This window comes from Triplophysa rosa, linkage group LG24 (genome assembly GCF_024868665.1).
Source record: "Triplophysa rosa linkage group LG24, Trosa_1v2, whole genome shotgun sequence".
NCBI classification, from domain to species: Eukaryota; Metazoa; Chordata; class Actinopteri; order Cypriniformes; family Nemacheilidae; genus Triplophysa; species Triplophysa rosa.
In genome coordinates, this window is record NC_079913.1 from 10083846 (window position 1) to 10098655 (window position 14810).

The 14810-nt window shown below is 40.7% G+C and overlaps 1 protein-coding gene across 11 annotated transcripts in view; it reads left to right on the forward strand.

The window, feature by feature from the left end:
* Positions 1-14810, forward strand: part of nav3 (neuron navigator 3) — a 280821-nt gene that overhangs the window by 198793 nt on the left and 67218 nt on the right. For 10 of the 11 annotated variants that reach the window (XM_057323584.1, XM_057323574.1, XM_057323576.1 and 7 more), the window contains 2 exons: positions 3973-4156; positions 13953-14021. In XM_057323584.1, coding sequence (XP_057179567.1) covers positions 3973-4156; positions 13953-14021 — 253 coding nt within the window. The remainder of the gene's footprint in view (positions 1-3972; positions 4157-13952; positions 14022-14810) is intronic. The other variant, XM_057323583.1, reaches the window with a different exon arrangement.

Consider the following 14810-nt stretch of genomic DNA (forward strand, 5'->3'; position numbering starts at 1 on the left):
CTCAGATATGTTAAAACACCAAGAGTGCAATCAAAATGCAGAGATTCATTATAAGCTCAAACATATCAAGTTCTTTGAGCAATGCTATCCACATATATTTTATGACCCCATACTTTTATTGTAAGTTGCCTTCAAAGGACTTTTTGATAGAAACATCCGAGTCTCTCATCCTCTTATGAATGTGTTTCTTGATTGCAAGTTTAGGACTTTTTACAGGACTTTCTTGTTAAAACAACCCCCCAAAAGCAAACCGTTCAGTAGTTGTGCACTTCACCTCCTGACTCTTGCCGAATGTAGCTGTAATTCTCCAGACAAGTCTCAATATCCTTTTTCCTGCTGCGGTGGCCGTGATATTGTGCTCTGGGTATCAGGGTATCACAAACCCAGCACGACGTCAGTTTTGAGTGCTTCTAAGTACAAGGCACACCTTGACCTCTAAGCACCTTTAGCTTTGATCTCGGTGGCCGTGAAGATCTTGTGAAAAGATCCAGTTTATTACAGAGCAGGTCAGTCTTTAGTTAGGGTCAAAAGAGGCAGCTTAACTGTTGACCTGACCGTGAACCCACCATGACAACTAACACAAACTTTTATGGAGACACTCACGAACTTGATGTCCATGCTAGCTGGGCATAACTGAGTAGCCACTTCCTCTGAGCTGTTAAACCTATTTGCTCAAATAAAACTCCACACAGGTCATAAAGAGATGAATGACCTTTAAGAACTTATTAGGATGTAGAATTGAGAGAAAGTCATTAATATGGAAAGCCCAAGATCTTCATTTTAGTAGCGGATGATTTAAAACAAAGAACCTTTTCACTTCTTAACAACATTGTTAAAGTTCACCCCAAAATAAAGTTCTATCATAATTTAAGATTTCTTTATCTAATTTGTATCCAAACCTTGTTTTCATTCTTCTGTGAAACGTAAAGGTGACGTTTTGAAGAATGGTCATGCCACAATTGTTTGTGCTCTACAATAAAAACTAAATATATATAAATATATAGATATTCGGATTGTTGCCCCCCCAAAATGACAAAAAAAAAAAAACACAAACGTAGTCACTACTTGTTTGCAATATATTTGTCTGGAGCCATGTGTAGGCCTACTTCTACAACAAGTAATAAGTATTTGCATATCTTGTTATTGTGGCCAGTGAATGGAGACACTTGAGGAAGAAGGAAGTACTCAAGGTCACATCTCTGTAAATAGATTCAGATAATGTATTCACACTTCCCTTTCCTCACTTCCCATAATGAACCCCTCTTAACAGACACATCTTTGACATTGTGCGGTGTGTGAGGTATCTGAAAAGACAGTGAGGCCCAATGATTCCAGATTTAACTTCTGTACAAAAATAATCTCTATATTAAAGACCAACTTTTACTTCCACATGGCCAGGTTTTACTTCCATGTTATCAAGTTGCAAATCAATTTTGACAGGTTCATATAGAAGCGAATGCATTGTATAAAAAACATCATGGTTGTCATTTTAATTAACCTTAATTAGTTTTTAAACTAAATATACATGATTTTGTTTCTTTTGATTTTTAAGTTAAATGTGACCAGAACATTGTCATCTTGACCCAGAGTACAATAGTTAGGATGTTTTTTTTCTACCAGCTACTTAAATGGATAGTTGTCATGGCTCTGCCTCTATTAGTCATGTTTTTCTTGGTCCTGTGGCAGAGCCATGACAAAGTCTTTGGTTATGTGTGGTGAGAAACATATTATTGTCCTTTTGACAATAATATGAGTTCTCTCCAGTGTCTCGTCATTGGCCCCGCCCCTCTCGTTTCCTGTATTGTTTCCCGGCCTTGTCTGATTACCCTCACTTGCCCTGTGTCGTTATCCTTCGTTTGTCTTCCCTATAAATGCCCTCATGTTTCTTTGTCCTGTGCTCGTGGATTGTACGTTTACCTTTACCTTGTGCTTGTGCCCTCGTTCCTTGCCTTGTCCGTGATTGTCCGTAGTCTGTGAGTTTCTTGTGTTTTTTCCCTGCCGTGTTTTTGGTTTAAGACGTTGTGTCGCTGTTTGGTTTATTAGTTTATTTTTGCCCCCCCGTGGGAAGTGTTTTGTTTTGAGTTCTTGTTCTGTTACCGTGTCCGCCTTTTCCCCCTCGTGGGTTTTTTGTTTCTGTTTAATGTCCAATAAAGTATTTCTGTTAACCCCTTCATCACTGCCTGCCTGCATCTGGATTCTTCCTCCACGCAAGTCTTGACAGATAGTTAACCCAAAAATGAAAATCTGTCACCGTTTACTCACCCTCAATTTCTTCTTAAACTGTGTAATATTTTTGTTCTGTTAAACACAAAAAAGATATTTTGAAGAATATGGGAAACTAAATAGTTCTGGGGCACCATTGACGACCATTGTAGTTTTTCCCTACTACTATGGAAGTCAGTAGTGCCCTAGAACTGTTTGCATAGAAACATTCTTCTAAATATCTCTTTTTCTGTTCAGCGGAACAACAAAATTTCGACCGTTTTGGAACAACTGGGGGGTGAGTAAATGATGACAGAATTTTTATTTTTGGATGAACTATTCGCTTAAAGTTATTGTTACTACACCAAAACTATACTTTGTAATAGCAAACCCTGTCATAAACGAAATGATGAAGTTTTTTAAAAACTTTCATTTAATTTATTAGAATTTTAGCGTAAATTTAATAATTATAGTAGCTACAGTACTGTGACAGAACTGTAGTTATTTTTTAATTTAATAAAGAAAGTTAAATACGCTGACATTGGTGGAAATCCGTATTTCGCATTAATCGCTTAATCTGACTCAGGTCTAATGCAGCTCCCTTGCTAAAACCTTTGCTAAAATCCAAATGTGCTCCATATGCTGTTGCTCGTAGCAACTGTGAAAAAGAGTAATTTCTTCTTTTAATGCAAACCGAAAGTATTTACAAATTAACCAGCCAGCATAAATATCTATAAACATTTCAAAATAAACCTTGTTGACCTTAATGTGCAACCACACCAAACATTCCCGTGCCGGGTTTTTGTCACCCAATTCAGAAAATATGTTCAAGAAGATACGATCTGTGCGTTTTGTTATGTAAAATACAAATTACAGCAGCACACATTCCCAAATTGAACCTCGGGATGATTAATAACCCCAAACAACGCTGACGGCCGGAACAAACGCTGTCAGAAAGAAACCGGAATGTTCTCTTTAGCACTGCGTCAGCGCCGAGTACCTCTATTCTTCAGTTGCTTTCGGCACCTACCATTAGCGAAACGTATGAATCAGATCCATTTTACAGATGGGTTTAGGGAAGAAAGCAATGCTGGCAGGCAGACCGCAGACAATCAATGGCTCTGCCGTCATCATCAATGTTTTATATCTATGATCTAAGCTACCCCGGACTGGCTATTATTCAGCCTCACAACTACAATTTCAGAAAAGTTAATAAGCTGCCCTAACTGCAACCTAACCTGCCGATCGGCGCTCATTTGCATTGGCTCCCAATCAGGATGTTAGTGGTTCAGCTCCTAAATTCCATATGTTACATCAAAGCCTCGCTTATTGATTCAGCATCTGCTTGAAAAAATAAAAATGCTGCAATTAAAAGTCAGATGCAGTCATTAACTGCGACTGTTTACAAGCTTTAGCATCTAATACAAGGCTTTTTCCGACACGCTAGAAATGCTACAGACAGTCAAATGACTGTGCCAAACTGGGATTCTCCAGACAGACGATTATCATCGTGTGGCCGCTCTTCTGACACACTTTACATTACTTCCTCATTCAGAGAACAGAACTAGCATCTGTTTGCTCCATATTCACAACCGATGAGTATAAACATAACTTGCACTTCCCTACAATAAGAAGCGTGACACACATGTGACGCAGTGTCAATGATCAGCGGTGTGACAACATCAACAGCAGTGTGTCCATGTCCTTTGACTAAAAAGTTTTGTTAAAGGATAACTGTATCATGCCTGATTTTTTTTTTTTGATCCTCAGAGGTGTGTAATGGGAATCTGAAGAGCATTCTGGGTCTGTTCTTCATCCTGTCCCGCTACAAGCAGCAGCAGCAGCACCAGCAGCAGTATCTGCAGTCATTAGTGGAGCTTCAGCAGCACGTCACTCATCAGAGCACCGGGGCGGCGCCAGTGAGCCAGCATAAAACACAAGACATGCAGTCCAGGTACGGCGGTTCTGTTGATACAGAAGTTTATCGGATAGTTTTGTTATATTAGGGGAATCAAGAATGACCAAAAGACTATTTGAAATTGCTTGTGTATGTTGCATGCTGCTGTTTCATTCAAGAAACACAAGCAATTTGTCATTTGTGACCCTGGATCACAAAACCAGTCTTAAAGGGATACTTCACCCAAAAATGAAAATTCTGTCATCATTTACTCACCCTCAGATTGTTCCAAACCTGTATAAATTTCTTTGTTCTGCCAAACACAAAGTAGGTTATTTGGAAGAATGTCAGTAACCAAACAGATCTCATTCCCCATTGACTCCCATAGTATTTATTTTCCCTACTATGGTAGTAAATGAGGGATGAGACAGAATTTTTGGGTGAACTATCTCTTTAAGCAGCACAAGAACATTTGTAGTAATAGCCAAAAAATACACTGTGTGGGTCAAAATGATCGATTTTTATTTTATTTAATTTTGTTCAATTTTATTTAATTTTTTTTATTTTTTATTTTAGCAAATAAAGCTTTTATTAATAATAAAACATTGAAGCTTTGCATTAGCAGTATTCCTTGACTATACAATAAATATTAGTGCTGTCAAATCGCGATTAATTGATTCCAAAATAGATGTTTGTGTTTATATAAAATATGTGTGTGGTGTGTATTTATATGAATATATGAATGCACACTCATACATGCATATATATATAAATATTTATATATAAATTAATATTTAACCTCCTAAGACCCGAGCTTTGGTTTGGCTTGCATTTTAGATTTCTTCTAGCTATTTGGGGTTAGGAGGAACCAATAAATATAATAACCAAATATTATATTTGAACATGAAGCACTTTTTGAAAAAAAACGATGTCCACACATGTGGACAATCGGTCTGTATCCACAGAAAACAGTCAAGACACCATTGTGTAATAAAGTATAAATCTATTTTATTAACAGCCTGAGTACACTGGTGTGTGAATGCTGTGGTTACAATGGGGGAAGTGTGGGCTGTGTGTGGGCATGCTGTAGGTACAATGGGGGAAGTGTGGGAATGCTGTGGGCATGCTGTGGGTACACTGTGGGAATGCTGTGGGTACACTGTGGGAATGCTGCGGATGCACTGTGGGAATGCTGTGGGTACACTGGGGTAAGTGTGCCGTACACTGGGGTAAGTGTGGGTACACTGGGGGAAGTGTGGGCATGATGTGGGTACACTGGGGGAAGTGTGGGTACACTGGGGGAAGTGTGGGCCATGTGTGGGCATGCTGTGGGTACACTGGGGGAAGTGTGGGCATGATGTGGGTACACTGAGGGAAGTATGGGCTGGGTGTGGGTACACTGGGGGCAGTGTGGGCTGTGTGCGCGTTGCTGTGGGTACACTGGGGGAAGTGTGGGTTGTGTGTGCGCATGCTGTGGGTACACTTGGGTAAGTGTGGGAATGCTGTGGGTACACTGGGGGAAGGGCTGGGCAAAGTGTGGGCTTGGCCCCATGGTACTGCTTGCAGTCGTTGTGTAAATTGATGTTTTCAAACAAATTCTTCCCAAACTAGTTTTCACAGTTATTTAAAAACATTAATTATTTCATTATTTTTTAATACATTTTTACATTTTCAACTTAGCAAAGTCCCATTGTCCACATGTGTGGACATCAAGTTTAGAGGCATAGTACATCTTTACTGTTGCAAAAATGTGTCAAATTTGCATGCCATATTAATCATACAACACTACTATGCATAACTTAACAAGAAGCAACAATTACATTTTATTACATTTTTTACCTTTTGGACGTTTTGGCCTGACATAGCTGCCTTTATTTTTCAGATGTGTCCGCCGCCATCTTGACATTTTTATGTAAAGTGTTTTTCTCTTCTGACACCACCAGATGGCAGTGTAAAGGTCCATGTTTGTGAATAACAGGTTCCAGTTACATAGAATTAAGTATTATCGTGCACACAACCAAAAATGTGATGTCCACACATGTGGACGCCAGGTCGTAGTCACACACATATATTATATACAAACAGAAACATTTGTTTTGTAATCGACTAATCTTGATTAATTAATTAATCTTGATTGATAGCACTAGTAAACATATTAATATATACTGCTATTATTGAATAATTTGGTACAACAGAATTCAATTTGAATTGTACACAGAGTATACAGTATGCATGGGTTAAAAAGGGAAGGCCATCAGTGTGATGTAAATAGATGAGTAATCTTAGCAGCAGCTTCACAGAGATGCCACACATGAGTAGCAGAACACAGTCTTTCTCGGGTTACCTGACCCAGAATGCGTCTGTGTGTGCGGGACAGGCAGAAAGACCACGTGTGTGCCTTTTGTAATGCTGAGTTCTCGCTCATTGTCAGCATAGGCTGTTGGGTGGATGACAGAGAGGAAAGAGCTGAGTGTGAACACAGGAGAGAGGAGAAGAGCAAGAGAGTGAAAGACAACAGCTGGCTCTCGGTTGTGAAGGCCCGTGGGAGCTCTCTCAACTCAGATCCAGCAGTGACAGGTGGTCAGAGGACCTTGGAGTGTCAGCCTGACTCTCACACACATACACACGTTTAGCATTCCACTTACAATATATGACATCAGAATGCAGAACTGGGCCAGGGATGTTGTTGTGAATGCAGTCTCCTGAGATAACTATCAGTTTTTTGTCTAGCTTCAGACAGTCTGGTTAAAGGAAGTGTTTCTTCAAACGTTTATGGGCTTTGGGTTACAGGTGTTAAAATGGGCAGTTGAATAGCTGTGTGTGTGCTGTGTTAACACACGGGTCTGAGCGATTCATCAACTGTGCTCTCTTGCCAAGAGCAAAGAAATGCTTGAAAATACTCCTGAGGGATTTTAAAGCATTTTCAATTTTAAAAAGCATTTCTCGCTGCCAGAATCGTGTTGCATAGTGGGCCAATAAACACATTATGTTTAATCACTTTGCTATGCATGTTTTGAAGTTAAATAATTGATGCTTAAAATGGTCTTCCGTAAAATGTGCTAACCACGTGTAATGCGACAAATTGCCAGAAATGAGCTTGGAGCGAAAATGTAACATTAGCACAGCAAATCAGATCATATTTGATGTTTAATATATATCTTATATATTATTGGGGGCAGGATTTGGGGAAAACGACATTTCAAGCAACCAAGCAAATGGATTGTGATCAACTGTTTCTACTGATTCGGACAAACATGTGATTGATATTAAATTATCATCATTACAATATTATGTGTGCCCAAAATGAAAGAGACGTTTAACCACTGATCTATATAAATGACTGGATTGTGCCTAGAACGCTAAACCAACGGCAGGAGGTAAAGCCACCGGAAGCGATCGCGCCGCCATCTTGGTATGCCCAACTGACAGAGAGCGCCATTGACTTACAGTCAAAATGACGATCTAAAATAACCCGTTTCTCAACTTATTAGGCACGCAAGTGTGTTTAAATAATTGTTACTTCTGATGTTCTTTCCAATGTTTATGTTTATTTTGGGCAGAATATCGATGTATAGAAATCAATGTATAGAAGGTGAGTGTGTAATGCACACTGTTGTAATGGCACTTGTGTAAATGTTTAGAAATAAAGCTTCATGATATAAAGAACATATACAGCCTGTATTTATTTGACTTTAGATTTCAGAATAAGCACATTTGTCATATGTTGAGGTGTCTTGTAAGTCTGCTGATATGTACGCTACTGTAATGAAAATGAACGTACTCACTCTATATCTAATAAATAATTAACCATTTACATGCTTAAGGCATTTGCGTTGTAAGAATGTACTGTGAGACTTTAGAAATAAAAACTGGGACTGGTAAGTTTTATCATTAATATGTTATAACTCCCTATTCATTTATTAAAACGTTTGGACCTACCAACATGGCGGCGCGGTAGCTTCAGTGTAATGACGTCATGAGCAATCCAGTCATTTATATAGATCAGTGCATTTAACACTATGATACCCGGTCAGCTGGGCAGTCTTATAAACTTCTAAATACCAAAGTACAACATCTCTAAGATTCCTGGGAATGATGGGTGTGCTTTTTATAACACACACACACACACATGCCGGTTTTACCCATAGGCACTGCTCCCATTTACAGTTTTAGAGATCCAGGCTTTCTATAGCCAACACCTGCTGGAGTGACTGCCAGGCCTTAGAGAGAGAGAGAGAGAGAGAGAGAGAGAGAGAGAGAGAGAGAGGAATGGCTGGACACTACGGTGCCTTTAGGTCTGGAGAAGATATGGGGGGTGAAGTGTCATCCCTCCCTCTTAGCGCACCATGTCCCGAGTTGAACGGTTTGACAAGGTGGCCTCATGCTCACGACTGCCTGCCCCTAGCTCACAGGACAGGAAGAGCACACTGTCCTATGGGAAAAAGTCTGATAGCAATAGGTACAGTAACTGTGTGCGTGTGTGTGTGTGTGTGTGTGTGTGTGTGTGTGTGTGTGTGTGTGTGTGTGTGTGTGTGNNCGTGTGTGTGTGTGTGTGTGTGTGTGTGTGTGTGTGTGTGTGTGTGTGTGTGTGTGTGTGTGTGTGTGTGTGCGTGTGTGTGTGTGTACTGACCGTTACACACCCTGTCTGCTGTCAGTTACAGAGGAGGGTTTGACTGAGGAGTTTGACTGTCGCTTTCTTTGCTGTGTAGTTTATTTGTAGTTTAGCTAGCACAGATTTTCAGTCTTAGCTGTTTGTGTAATGGATCATCATTCTTAGTTGACAGTGTGAAATGTTATAGATGTTTAGTTCCTTTTTTGGAAGTTATCTGTTCCGCTTTGAAAATGAAATATTTCTCTTTTGTGAGGTAAGTTTTGACTCTTTATGGTTTGTTCAAACTTCTCTCATTGTGTTTTCTGCTAGGATGATGACTATGTTTGTTTGTCAAGAAACATTTACTAAACTTGACAGATTAGAATGTTTATTGTATATAATAATATAAATGATTTATTTTTAGAATTCAGCTGCTTTGGTCATGTGTCACAGTCACAGTTACTCATTAGCAAAAACCTTTGGTTACCAGTGCCATTGTAAAACAACGAAGTGATTCCTGACATTAACTATGACCAGATTATCACTAAAAGCTCTTAATAATTAAAAGGATTATAGAGATACAGAAAGTGACATTCAGGGGGTCATGTGGTTTCAACATAAAACTGTTTTTTAACCAACTGTATGAATGTAGGAATATTGGCTTAGTTATTTAAAACATCATTATTTCATGAGTTGCAAAAAATAAAAAATATATTTTAAACAGTTTTTTGTGGTTATAGCACAGCTGGTATGGTTTCTCACCGTGAAGTAATGTCTAAATGTGCCTACACCATCTATGTCCCATAGCAACAGATTTATTTCTGTGATTGTCAGATGCACCAAGTACTTCCAAACTTGTGTTGCAAAAAGTGTTTTAGTTCAGTTCAACCATCCTGTCTCGGTTGAGTTCCTTCTTGAGCTGAAGAAGAAACGATGGACCTCATTAATCATGTGGATGTGATCATTCTCTCATGAGAGAGAGAGACAGTCTTAGGGTCTCTCTGGAGCTGTCTTTGGTTACAATGCTTGTTAACTTGCTGTCTTGCTCTCGTCCTCTCCGTCTGTTGAAGTCCTAGTTGCTCTTCAGGGTTTTTCTTGGAGGAGTGTGTAACTTTAAGCCAGCTCCTTGTCACGCACTCACTGTAGAAACTTGTTAAAGCGATGATGGCGGTCACAATGGTCTCCTCCTCTGTTCTGAACATACACACACACATTTTCAGTCACTGTATGCAAGTTCTGGAAGGCTTTTTGACAAACTACTTGACCAGCAGTAAATCTGCTACCATCTTCCAAAAAACTTTGACCATTTTATATCTTTCATGCTTTTCATTTTGACCCAGTTTAAACTTGAAAACTGGTCCTAAACTTTAAAGGTACAACTTTATGACATCCTCTAAAGTTATGGTTCAAGCATGTCACCATGTCTCTCTCACACGGTCAGTCACAAACAGCAAATTGTGACTTGAGATGTTATTTGTCATGTACAGTGAAGTCAGTTTGATCCAGTAACAGCTACATTGCATCTTCTATAAAACAGCACAGAAAGGTTCAATCCAGTATGACGTGTTGTCATCCAGGTGCTGTTTACAAGGAGATCTCCTGAACTCTTTCAAGGCCAACAGGCCGTTTCTTGTTTTTAGAGGCCTGTCTTTCACGCTTTTACTTTCATCACGCTCCATCCATCCATAGACCTCCTCCGCGCTCTCTTTCCATCTTGTGACCTTCGATCACAAACTCGCTAAATGCGAAAACTTGTCAAGACACATTTACTTCCAAGACACGACACAACCAAACATACACAAACACACACTAAGAACGAACAAAGGTGGTGTCAATCAAATGTCAGTTACTGGAAAGACCTCAGAGGCCTGCAATGGACAACAACTGCTTGTGTGTGTTTGTGTTATTGCCTAGGGTGTTTTAATATGTGTGTGTGTGTGAGTAGAGGTCCTGCTAGCAGTGCCTCTATCCATCATAAATTCGATTTGACAAAATGTGCTCATTCATCTCAGCCTCGGACAATGGTCTTCTCTGACCTCAAATGAATTTGTTCAGAAACCTTATTAGTACTTTTACCAAAACATCTATAAATTGTTGGCTTGAAATTTATTGCAGTTTAAATAATGCATAATTGATCACAAGAACGTTCAGCCATCGGCTTAATATTACTTTTAAATTATATTATTTTGTATTTATAGCCCTAATGACTAAAAATTAAACTAAGCTAAAAAAAACATAATTCTTGATTTACTCTTCCTATACAGAAATGGGCAAAACTTTACAGGAATTTCATATAATGAGAATAAAGTGTTTTTTTATACAGAGCACTTTAGAAATGTATATATAATGTGTTTGTGTTATTACTGTACTGCATATTATACATTGCAATGCACCAGCCATTTTATATTATATATTCATACAGTACTGCATTTACCATACATGTATTAGACATCTAATACTTATAAAAGTAATGTTTTATCTTTATCATTAAAATGCATTACTTTAAAATGTTAAAATTTGGGAAGAGTGTAAAGCTATTGTAAAATGAAACCATAAAGTATGGGAGACCAACACAATTCTATAGCAATTGAAGAGTTTGGTTCCAACATGAGATGACTCATGTTTTTATTATGTTATCATGTTGTGTTAGTTAGCTGTATTTTTTTTTTAGCTATTATGGCTTAAATCAAAACCAACCAACTGCAGTTTGATTGATATTAATTGGAATGCACAATAAAATAAAACATGATTTTTGAGTTATTTCATTTTTGAACCAAACTCTTCAATTGTAATTATTTTATTATGTAGCTTATTTGTATTCATTTATTACATTTAATGCATACATTTTAGTTGAGCTTTTGCGTCAGTGTGGGTTAGTTTTAAGTGTGAACATGTCACAGCTAAATTTTCCTCTCGTTCTTTCTGATGGTCATGTCATGGTTCTGCTCCACCTTGTCTTGCTTCTCTTGACCTAGTGGCAGAACCATGATAGAACCTCTTGTTTTATGTGGAGAGTGACGTTTTGTCCCTGTTGGTCTTCCACTCTCCGGTGTGGCATCTCTGTTCCCGCCCTTTCGTCTCCTCGTTATTGTTTGTTAATTAGTTCATGCCCTGCACCTGCTTCCTCTTGATTTGTCCCCTTTATAATGCCCTTGTGTCTTCTGTCTCGTGCTGGATCATTGTTCTGTTGCGTTGTGTTTGTCTTCGTGGTGAGTTCTTGTTGTGTAGTTAGTTTAGTTTACAGTGTTCATGTCAAATGTTATTATTTTCAGTCTAGTTAGTTCCTGTCCGTGTTGCTATGTTTTGTTATGTTCCCCCACGTGGGTCCTTGTTTTGTATTTTTAGTTATTATTAAAGTTTGTGTTAACCCCTTACCCGCTGTCTGCATTTGGGTCCTCTGTCCTTGTCTCTGTGTCTCACCCTGAGAACCGTGACAGAATGATCCAGCCATTCTGGACCCAGCAGACAGAGGGATCTCAGCGGGAGGGGTCGATGCCGCCGGACTCCCTTCCAGGGTTGAATCCGCCGGACTCCCTTGGAGGGTAGAGGCCGCTGGGCTCCATTCCAGAGTCGGGACCGCCGGACTCCCTTCCGGGGTCGAGACTGCCGGAACTCCGTCCAGGATCGAGACCTCCGGGCTCCCTTCCAGGGTTGAGGTCGTCGGATTCCCCTCCAGGGTTGAGGCCGCCGGTGTCCTGTTCCCGCTGAAGATCCCTGCCGGCCTCCCAGCTGGTGCCCAGGCCTGTCGAGTCGACTGTTTGTGTGTGTTTGTCCTTGTTTGCTGCCCAGCTGCCAGAGAGCGCTGCCCAGCCGTCGGAGATGCTGCCCAGCCGCCGACATCCTGTCCTGTCATGTCGACATCCAGGCCTGCCCAGCCGGTGATAGCCGGTCTCCCAGTCGGCCATCCAGCCGGCACCATGTCCTGTCCAGCCGGCCATCCAGCCGGCGCCATGTCTGTCCAGCCGGCCATCCAGCCGGCGCCATGTACTGTCCAGCCGGCCATCCAGCCGGCGCCATGTCCTGTCCAGCCGGCCATCCAGCCGGCGCCATGTCTGTCCAGCCGGCCTCCAGCCGGCGCCATGTCCTGTCCAGCCGGCCATCCAGCCGGCGCCATGTCCTGTCCAGCCGGCCATCCAGCGGCGCCATGTCTGTCCAGCCGGCCTTCCAGCCGGCGCCATGTACTGTCCAGCCGCCTCCAGCGCGCCATGTACGTCAGCCGGCCTCCAGCCGGCACCATGTGTTGTCCAGCCGGCCTTCGTGCCGGCACCATGTCTTTGTTTGGACTTTTTTTTTCTATTATCACGTTTTTGGTCTGTTTGTATAATGTTTTTTTGTCACAGTCTGTTAGTCTTGTTTGTTCCTTGAGGAGCATCAGGATGCTGCTCCTTAAGGAGGGCTTCTGTCATGGTTCTGCCCCACCTTGTCTTGCTTCTCTTGACCTAGTGGCAGAACCATGATAGAACCTCTTGTTTTATGTGGAGAGTGACGTTTTGTCCCTGTTGGTCTTCCACTCTCCGGTGTGGCGTCTCTGTTCCCGCCCTTTCGTCTCCTCGTTATTGTTTGTTAATTAGTTCATGCCCCGCACCTGCTTCCTCTTGATTTGTCCCCTTTATAATGCCCTTGTGTCTTCTGTCTCGTGCTGGATCATTGTTCTGTTGCGTTGTGTTTGTCTTCGTGGTGAGTTCTTGTTGTGTAGTTAGTTTAGTTTACAGTGTTCATGTCAAATGTTATTATTTTCAGTCTAGTTAGTTCCTGTCCGTGTTGCTATGTTTTGTTATGTTCCCCCACGTGGGTCCTTGTTTTGTATTTTTAGTTATTATTAAAGTTTGTGTTAACCCCTTACCCGCTGTCTGCATTTGGGTCCTCTGTCCTTGTCTCTGTGTCTCACCCTGAGAACCGTGACAAGTCATGCTACAGTAATACACACACATTTGCATTCAGGTATGTCAAAGATTGTGTGATTTGTCCTTAAGCCTGTGCAGTTACTAGAACATTAGGACAGTTGATAGAATAGCGCATACTTGAGCTGCGAGCGACCTACCATGTGAATCTGTGTTGGCCACACACACAGAGGCCATGCTGTTTATGTTTGCACGTGTGCGCCCGACCCTGCCAACTCTGGTTCTTCACTGATTCCCTTATTGCATTAGAGAGAAAGATGCCACAGTTTGAAAAAATTCAATCCAGTCATTAACCTCGTTCCTTTCTCTCCCTCCCTCTCCCCCCTTGTTCTCTCTCAATTTCTGGTATGCCTCTTTACAGTCTCACCGCACGATACACAAGTCCACCAGGTCACAGTGGAATAGCAGCTCCTCAGAAGAAAAACACAAGGTAGAGTCTTCTACTGTATCTGCTTGCTCTCGCTTGAAAGCTGGTCAACTGGTGTTTAGTGCTGTTGAGACGGACATGGGCGGCACATCATCTATGCTTATAGGGTCTGTTTTTTTAAAAAGAAAATTTGGGGCCGTTTTCGGGATGTCTGATATGGGGTGAACAGTTGTTGAAGGTTATGGATAAACCCATGAACTACATTGTTGGCTGTTGTATCCATTAGTTGTTGGCATTCTAAGCTTTGGTTGCAGTTGTCTGGCCCTGAACGCAAAGCGTTTCATGCAACCACTGGCCAAACTATGTGAGATATGTGCTGGACACTACAGTATGTGTGGTATAGTTCTTATTAGTTCTTGCTTTACTGACACCCTGATGGGTAGGATTCAACTAACTATATTCTAAGACAACACATGACTGGAGAGAAAAAGCAATAGTTTTGTTTGGAGAAATTTATGGAGCTCTATGATCAGTCTGCAAATTGGATGTGTCCTGAACAGCCTTCTCAAACTCTATTCTGGTTTGAAGTTCAGAGGTATTGTTTGTTTTATTATACAGAATTTTGAATACAGTGTAAGGATGGGGGCAGATTTTATTGTTGGAGATCACCAACTGGCAGTAATGTTTATCATAGCGGACTGTGTACCATAGCTGGTTATAAAATTCAACACAACTGAAACCACATACAAAATATATTCTGGGGAAAGTGTAGAGGTGTCATAGAAAATAACATTTATTTATTTATTTCGATTGTTAAAATGTCACGTTTTTTTATTTTATTATATATATATA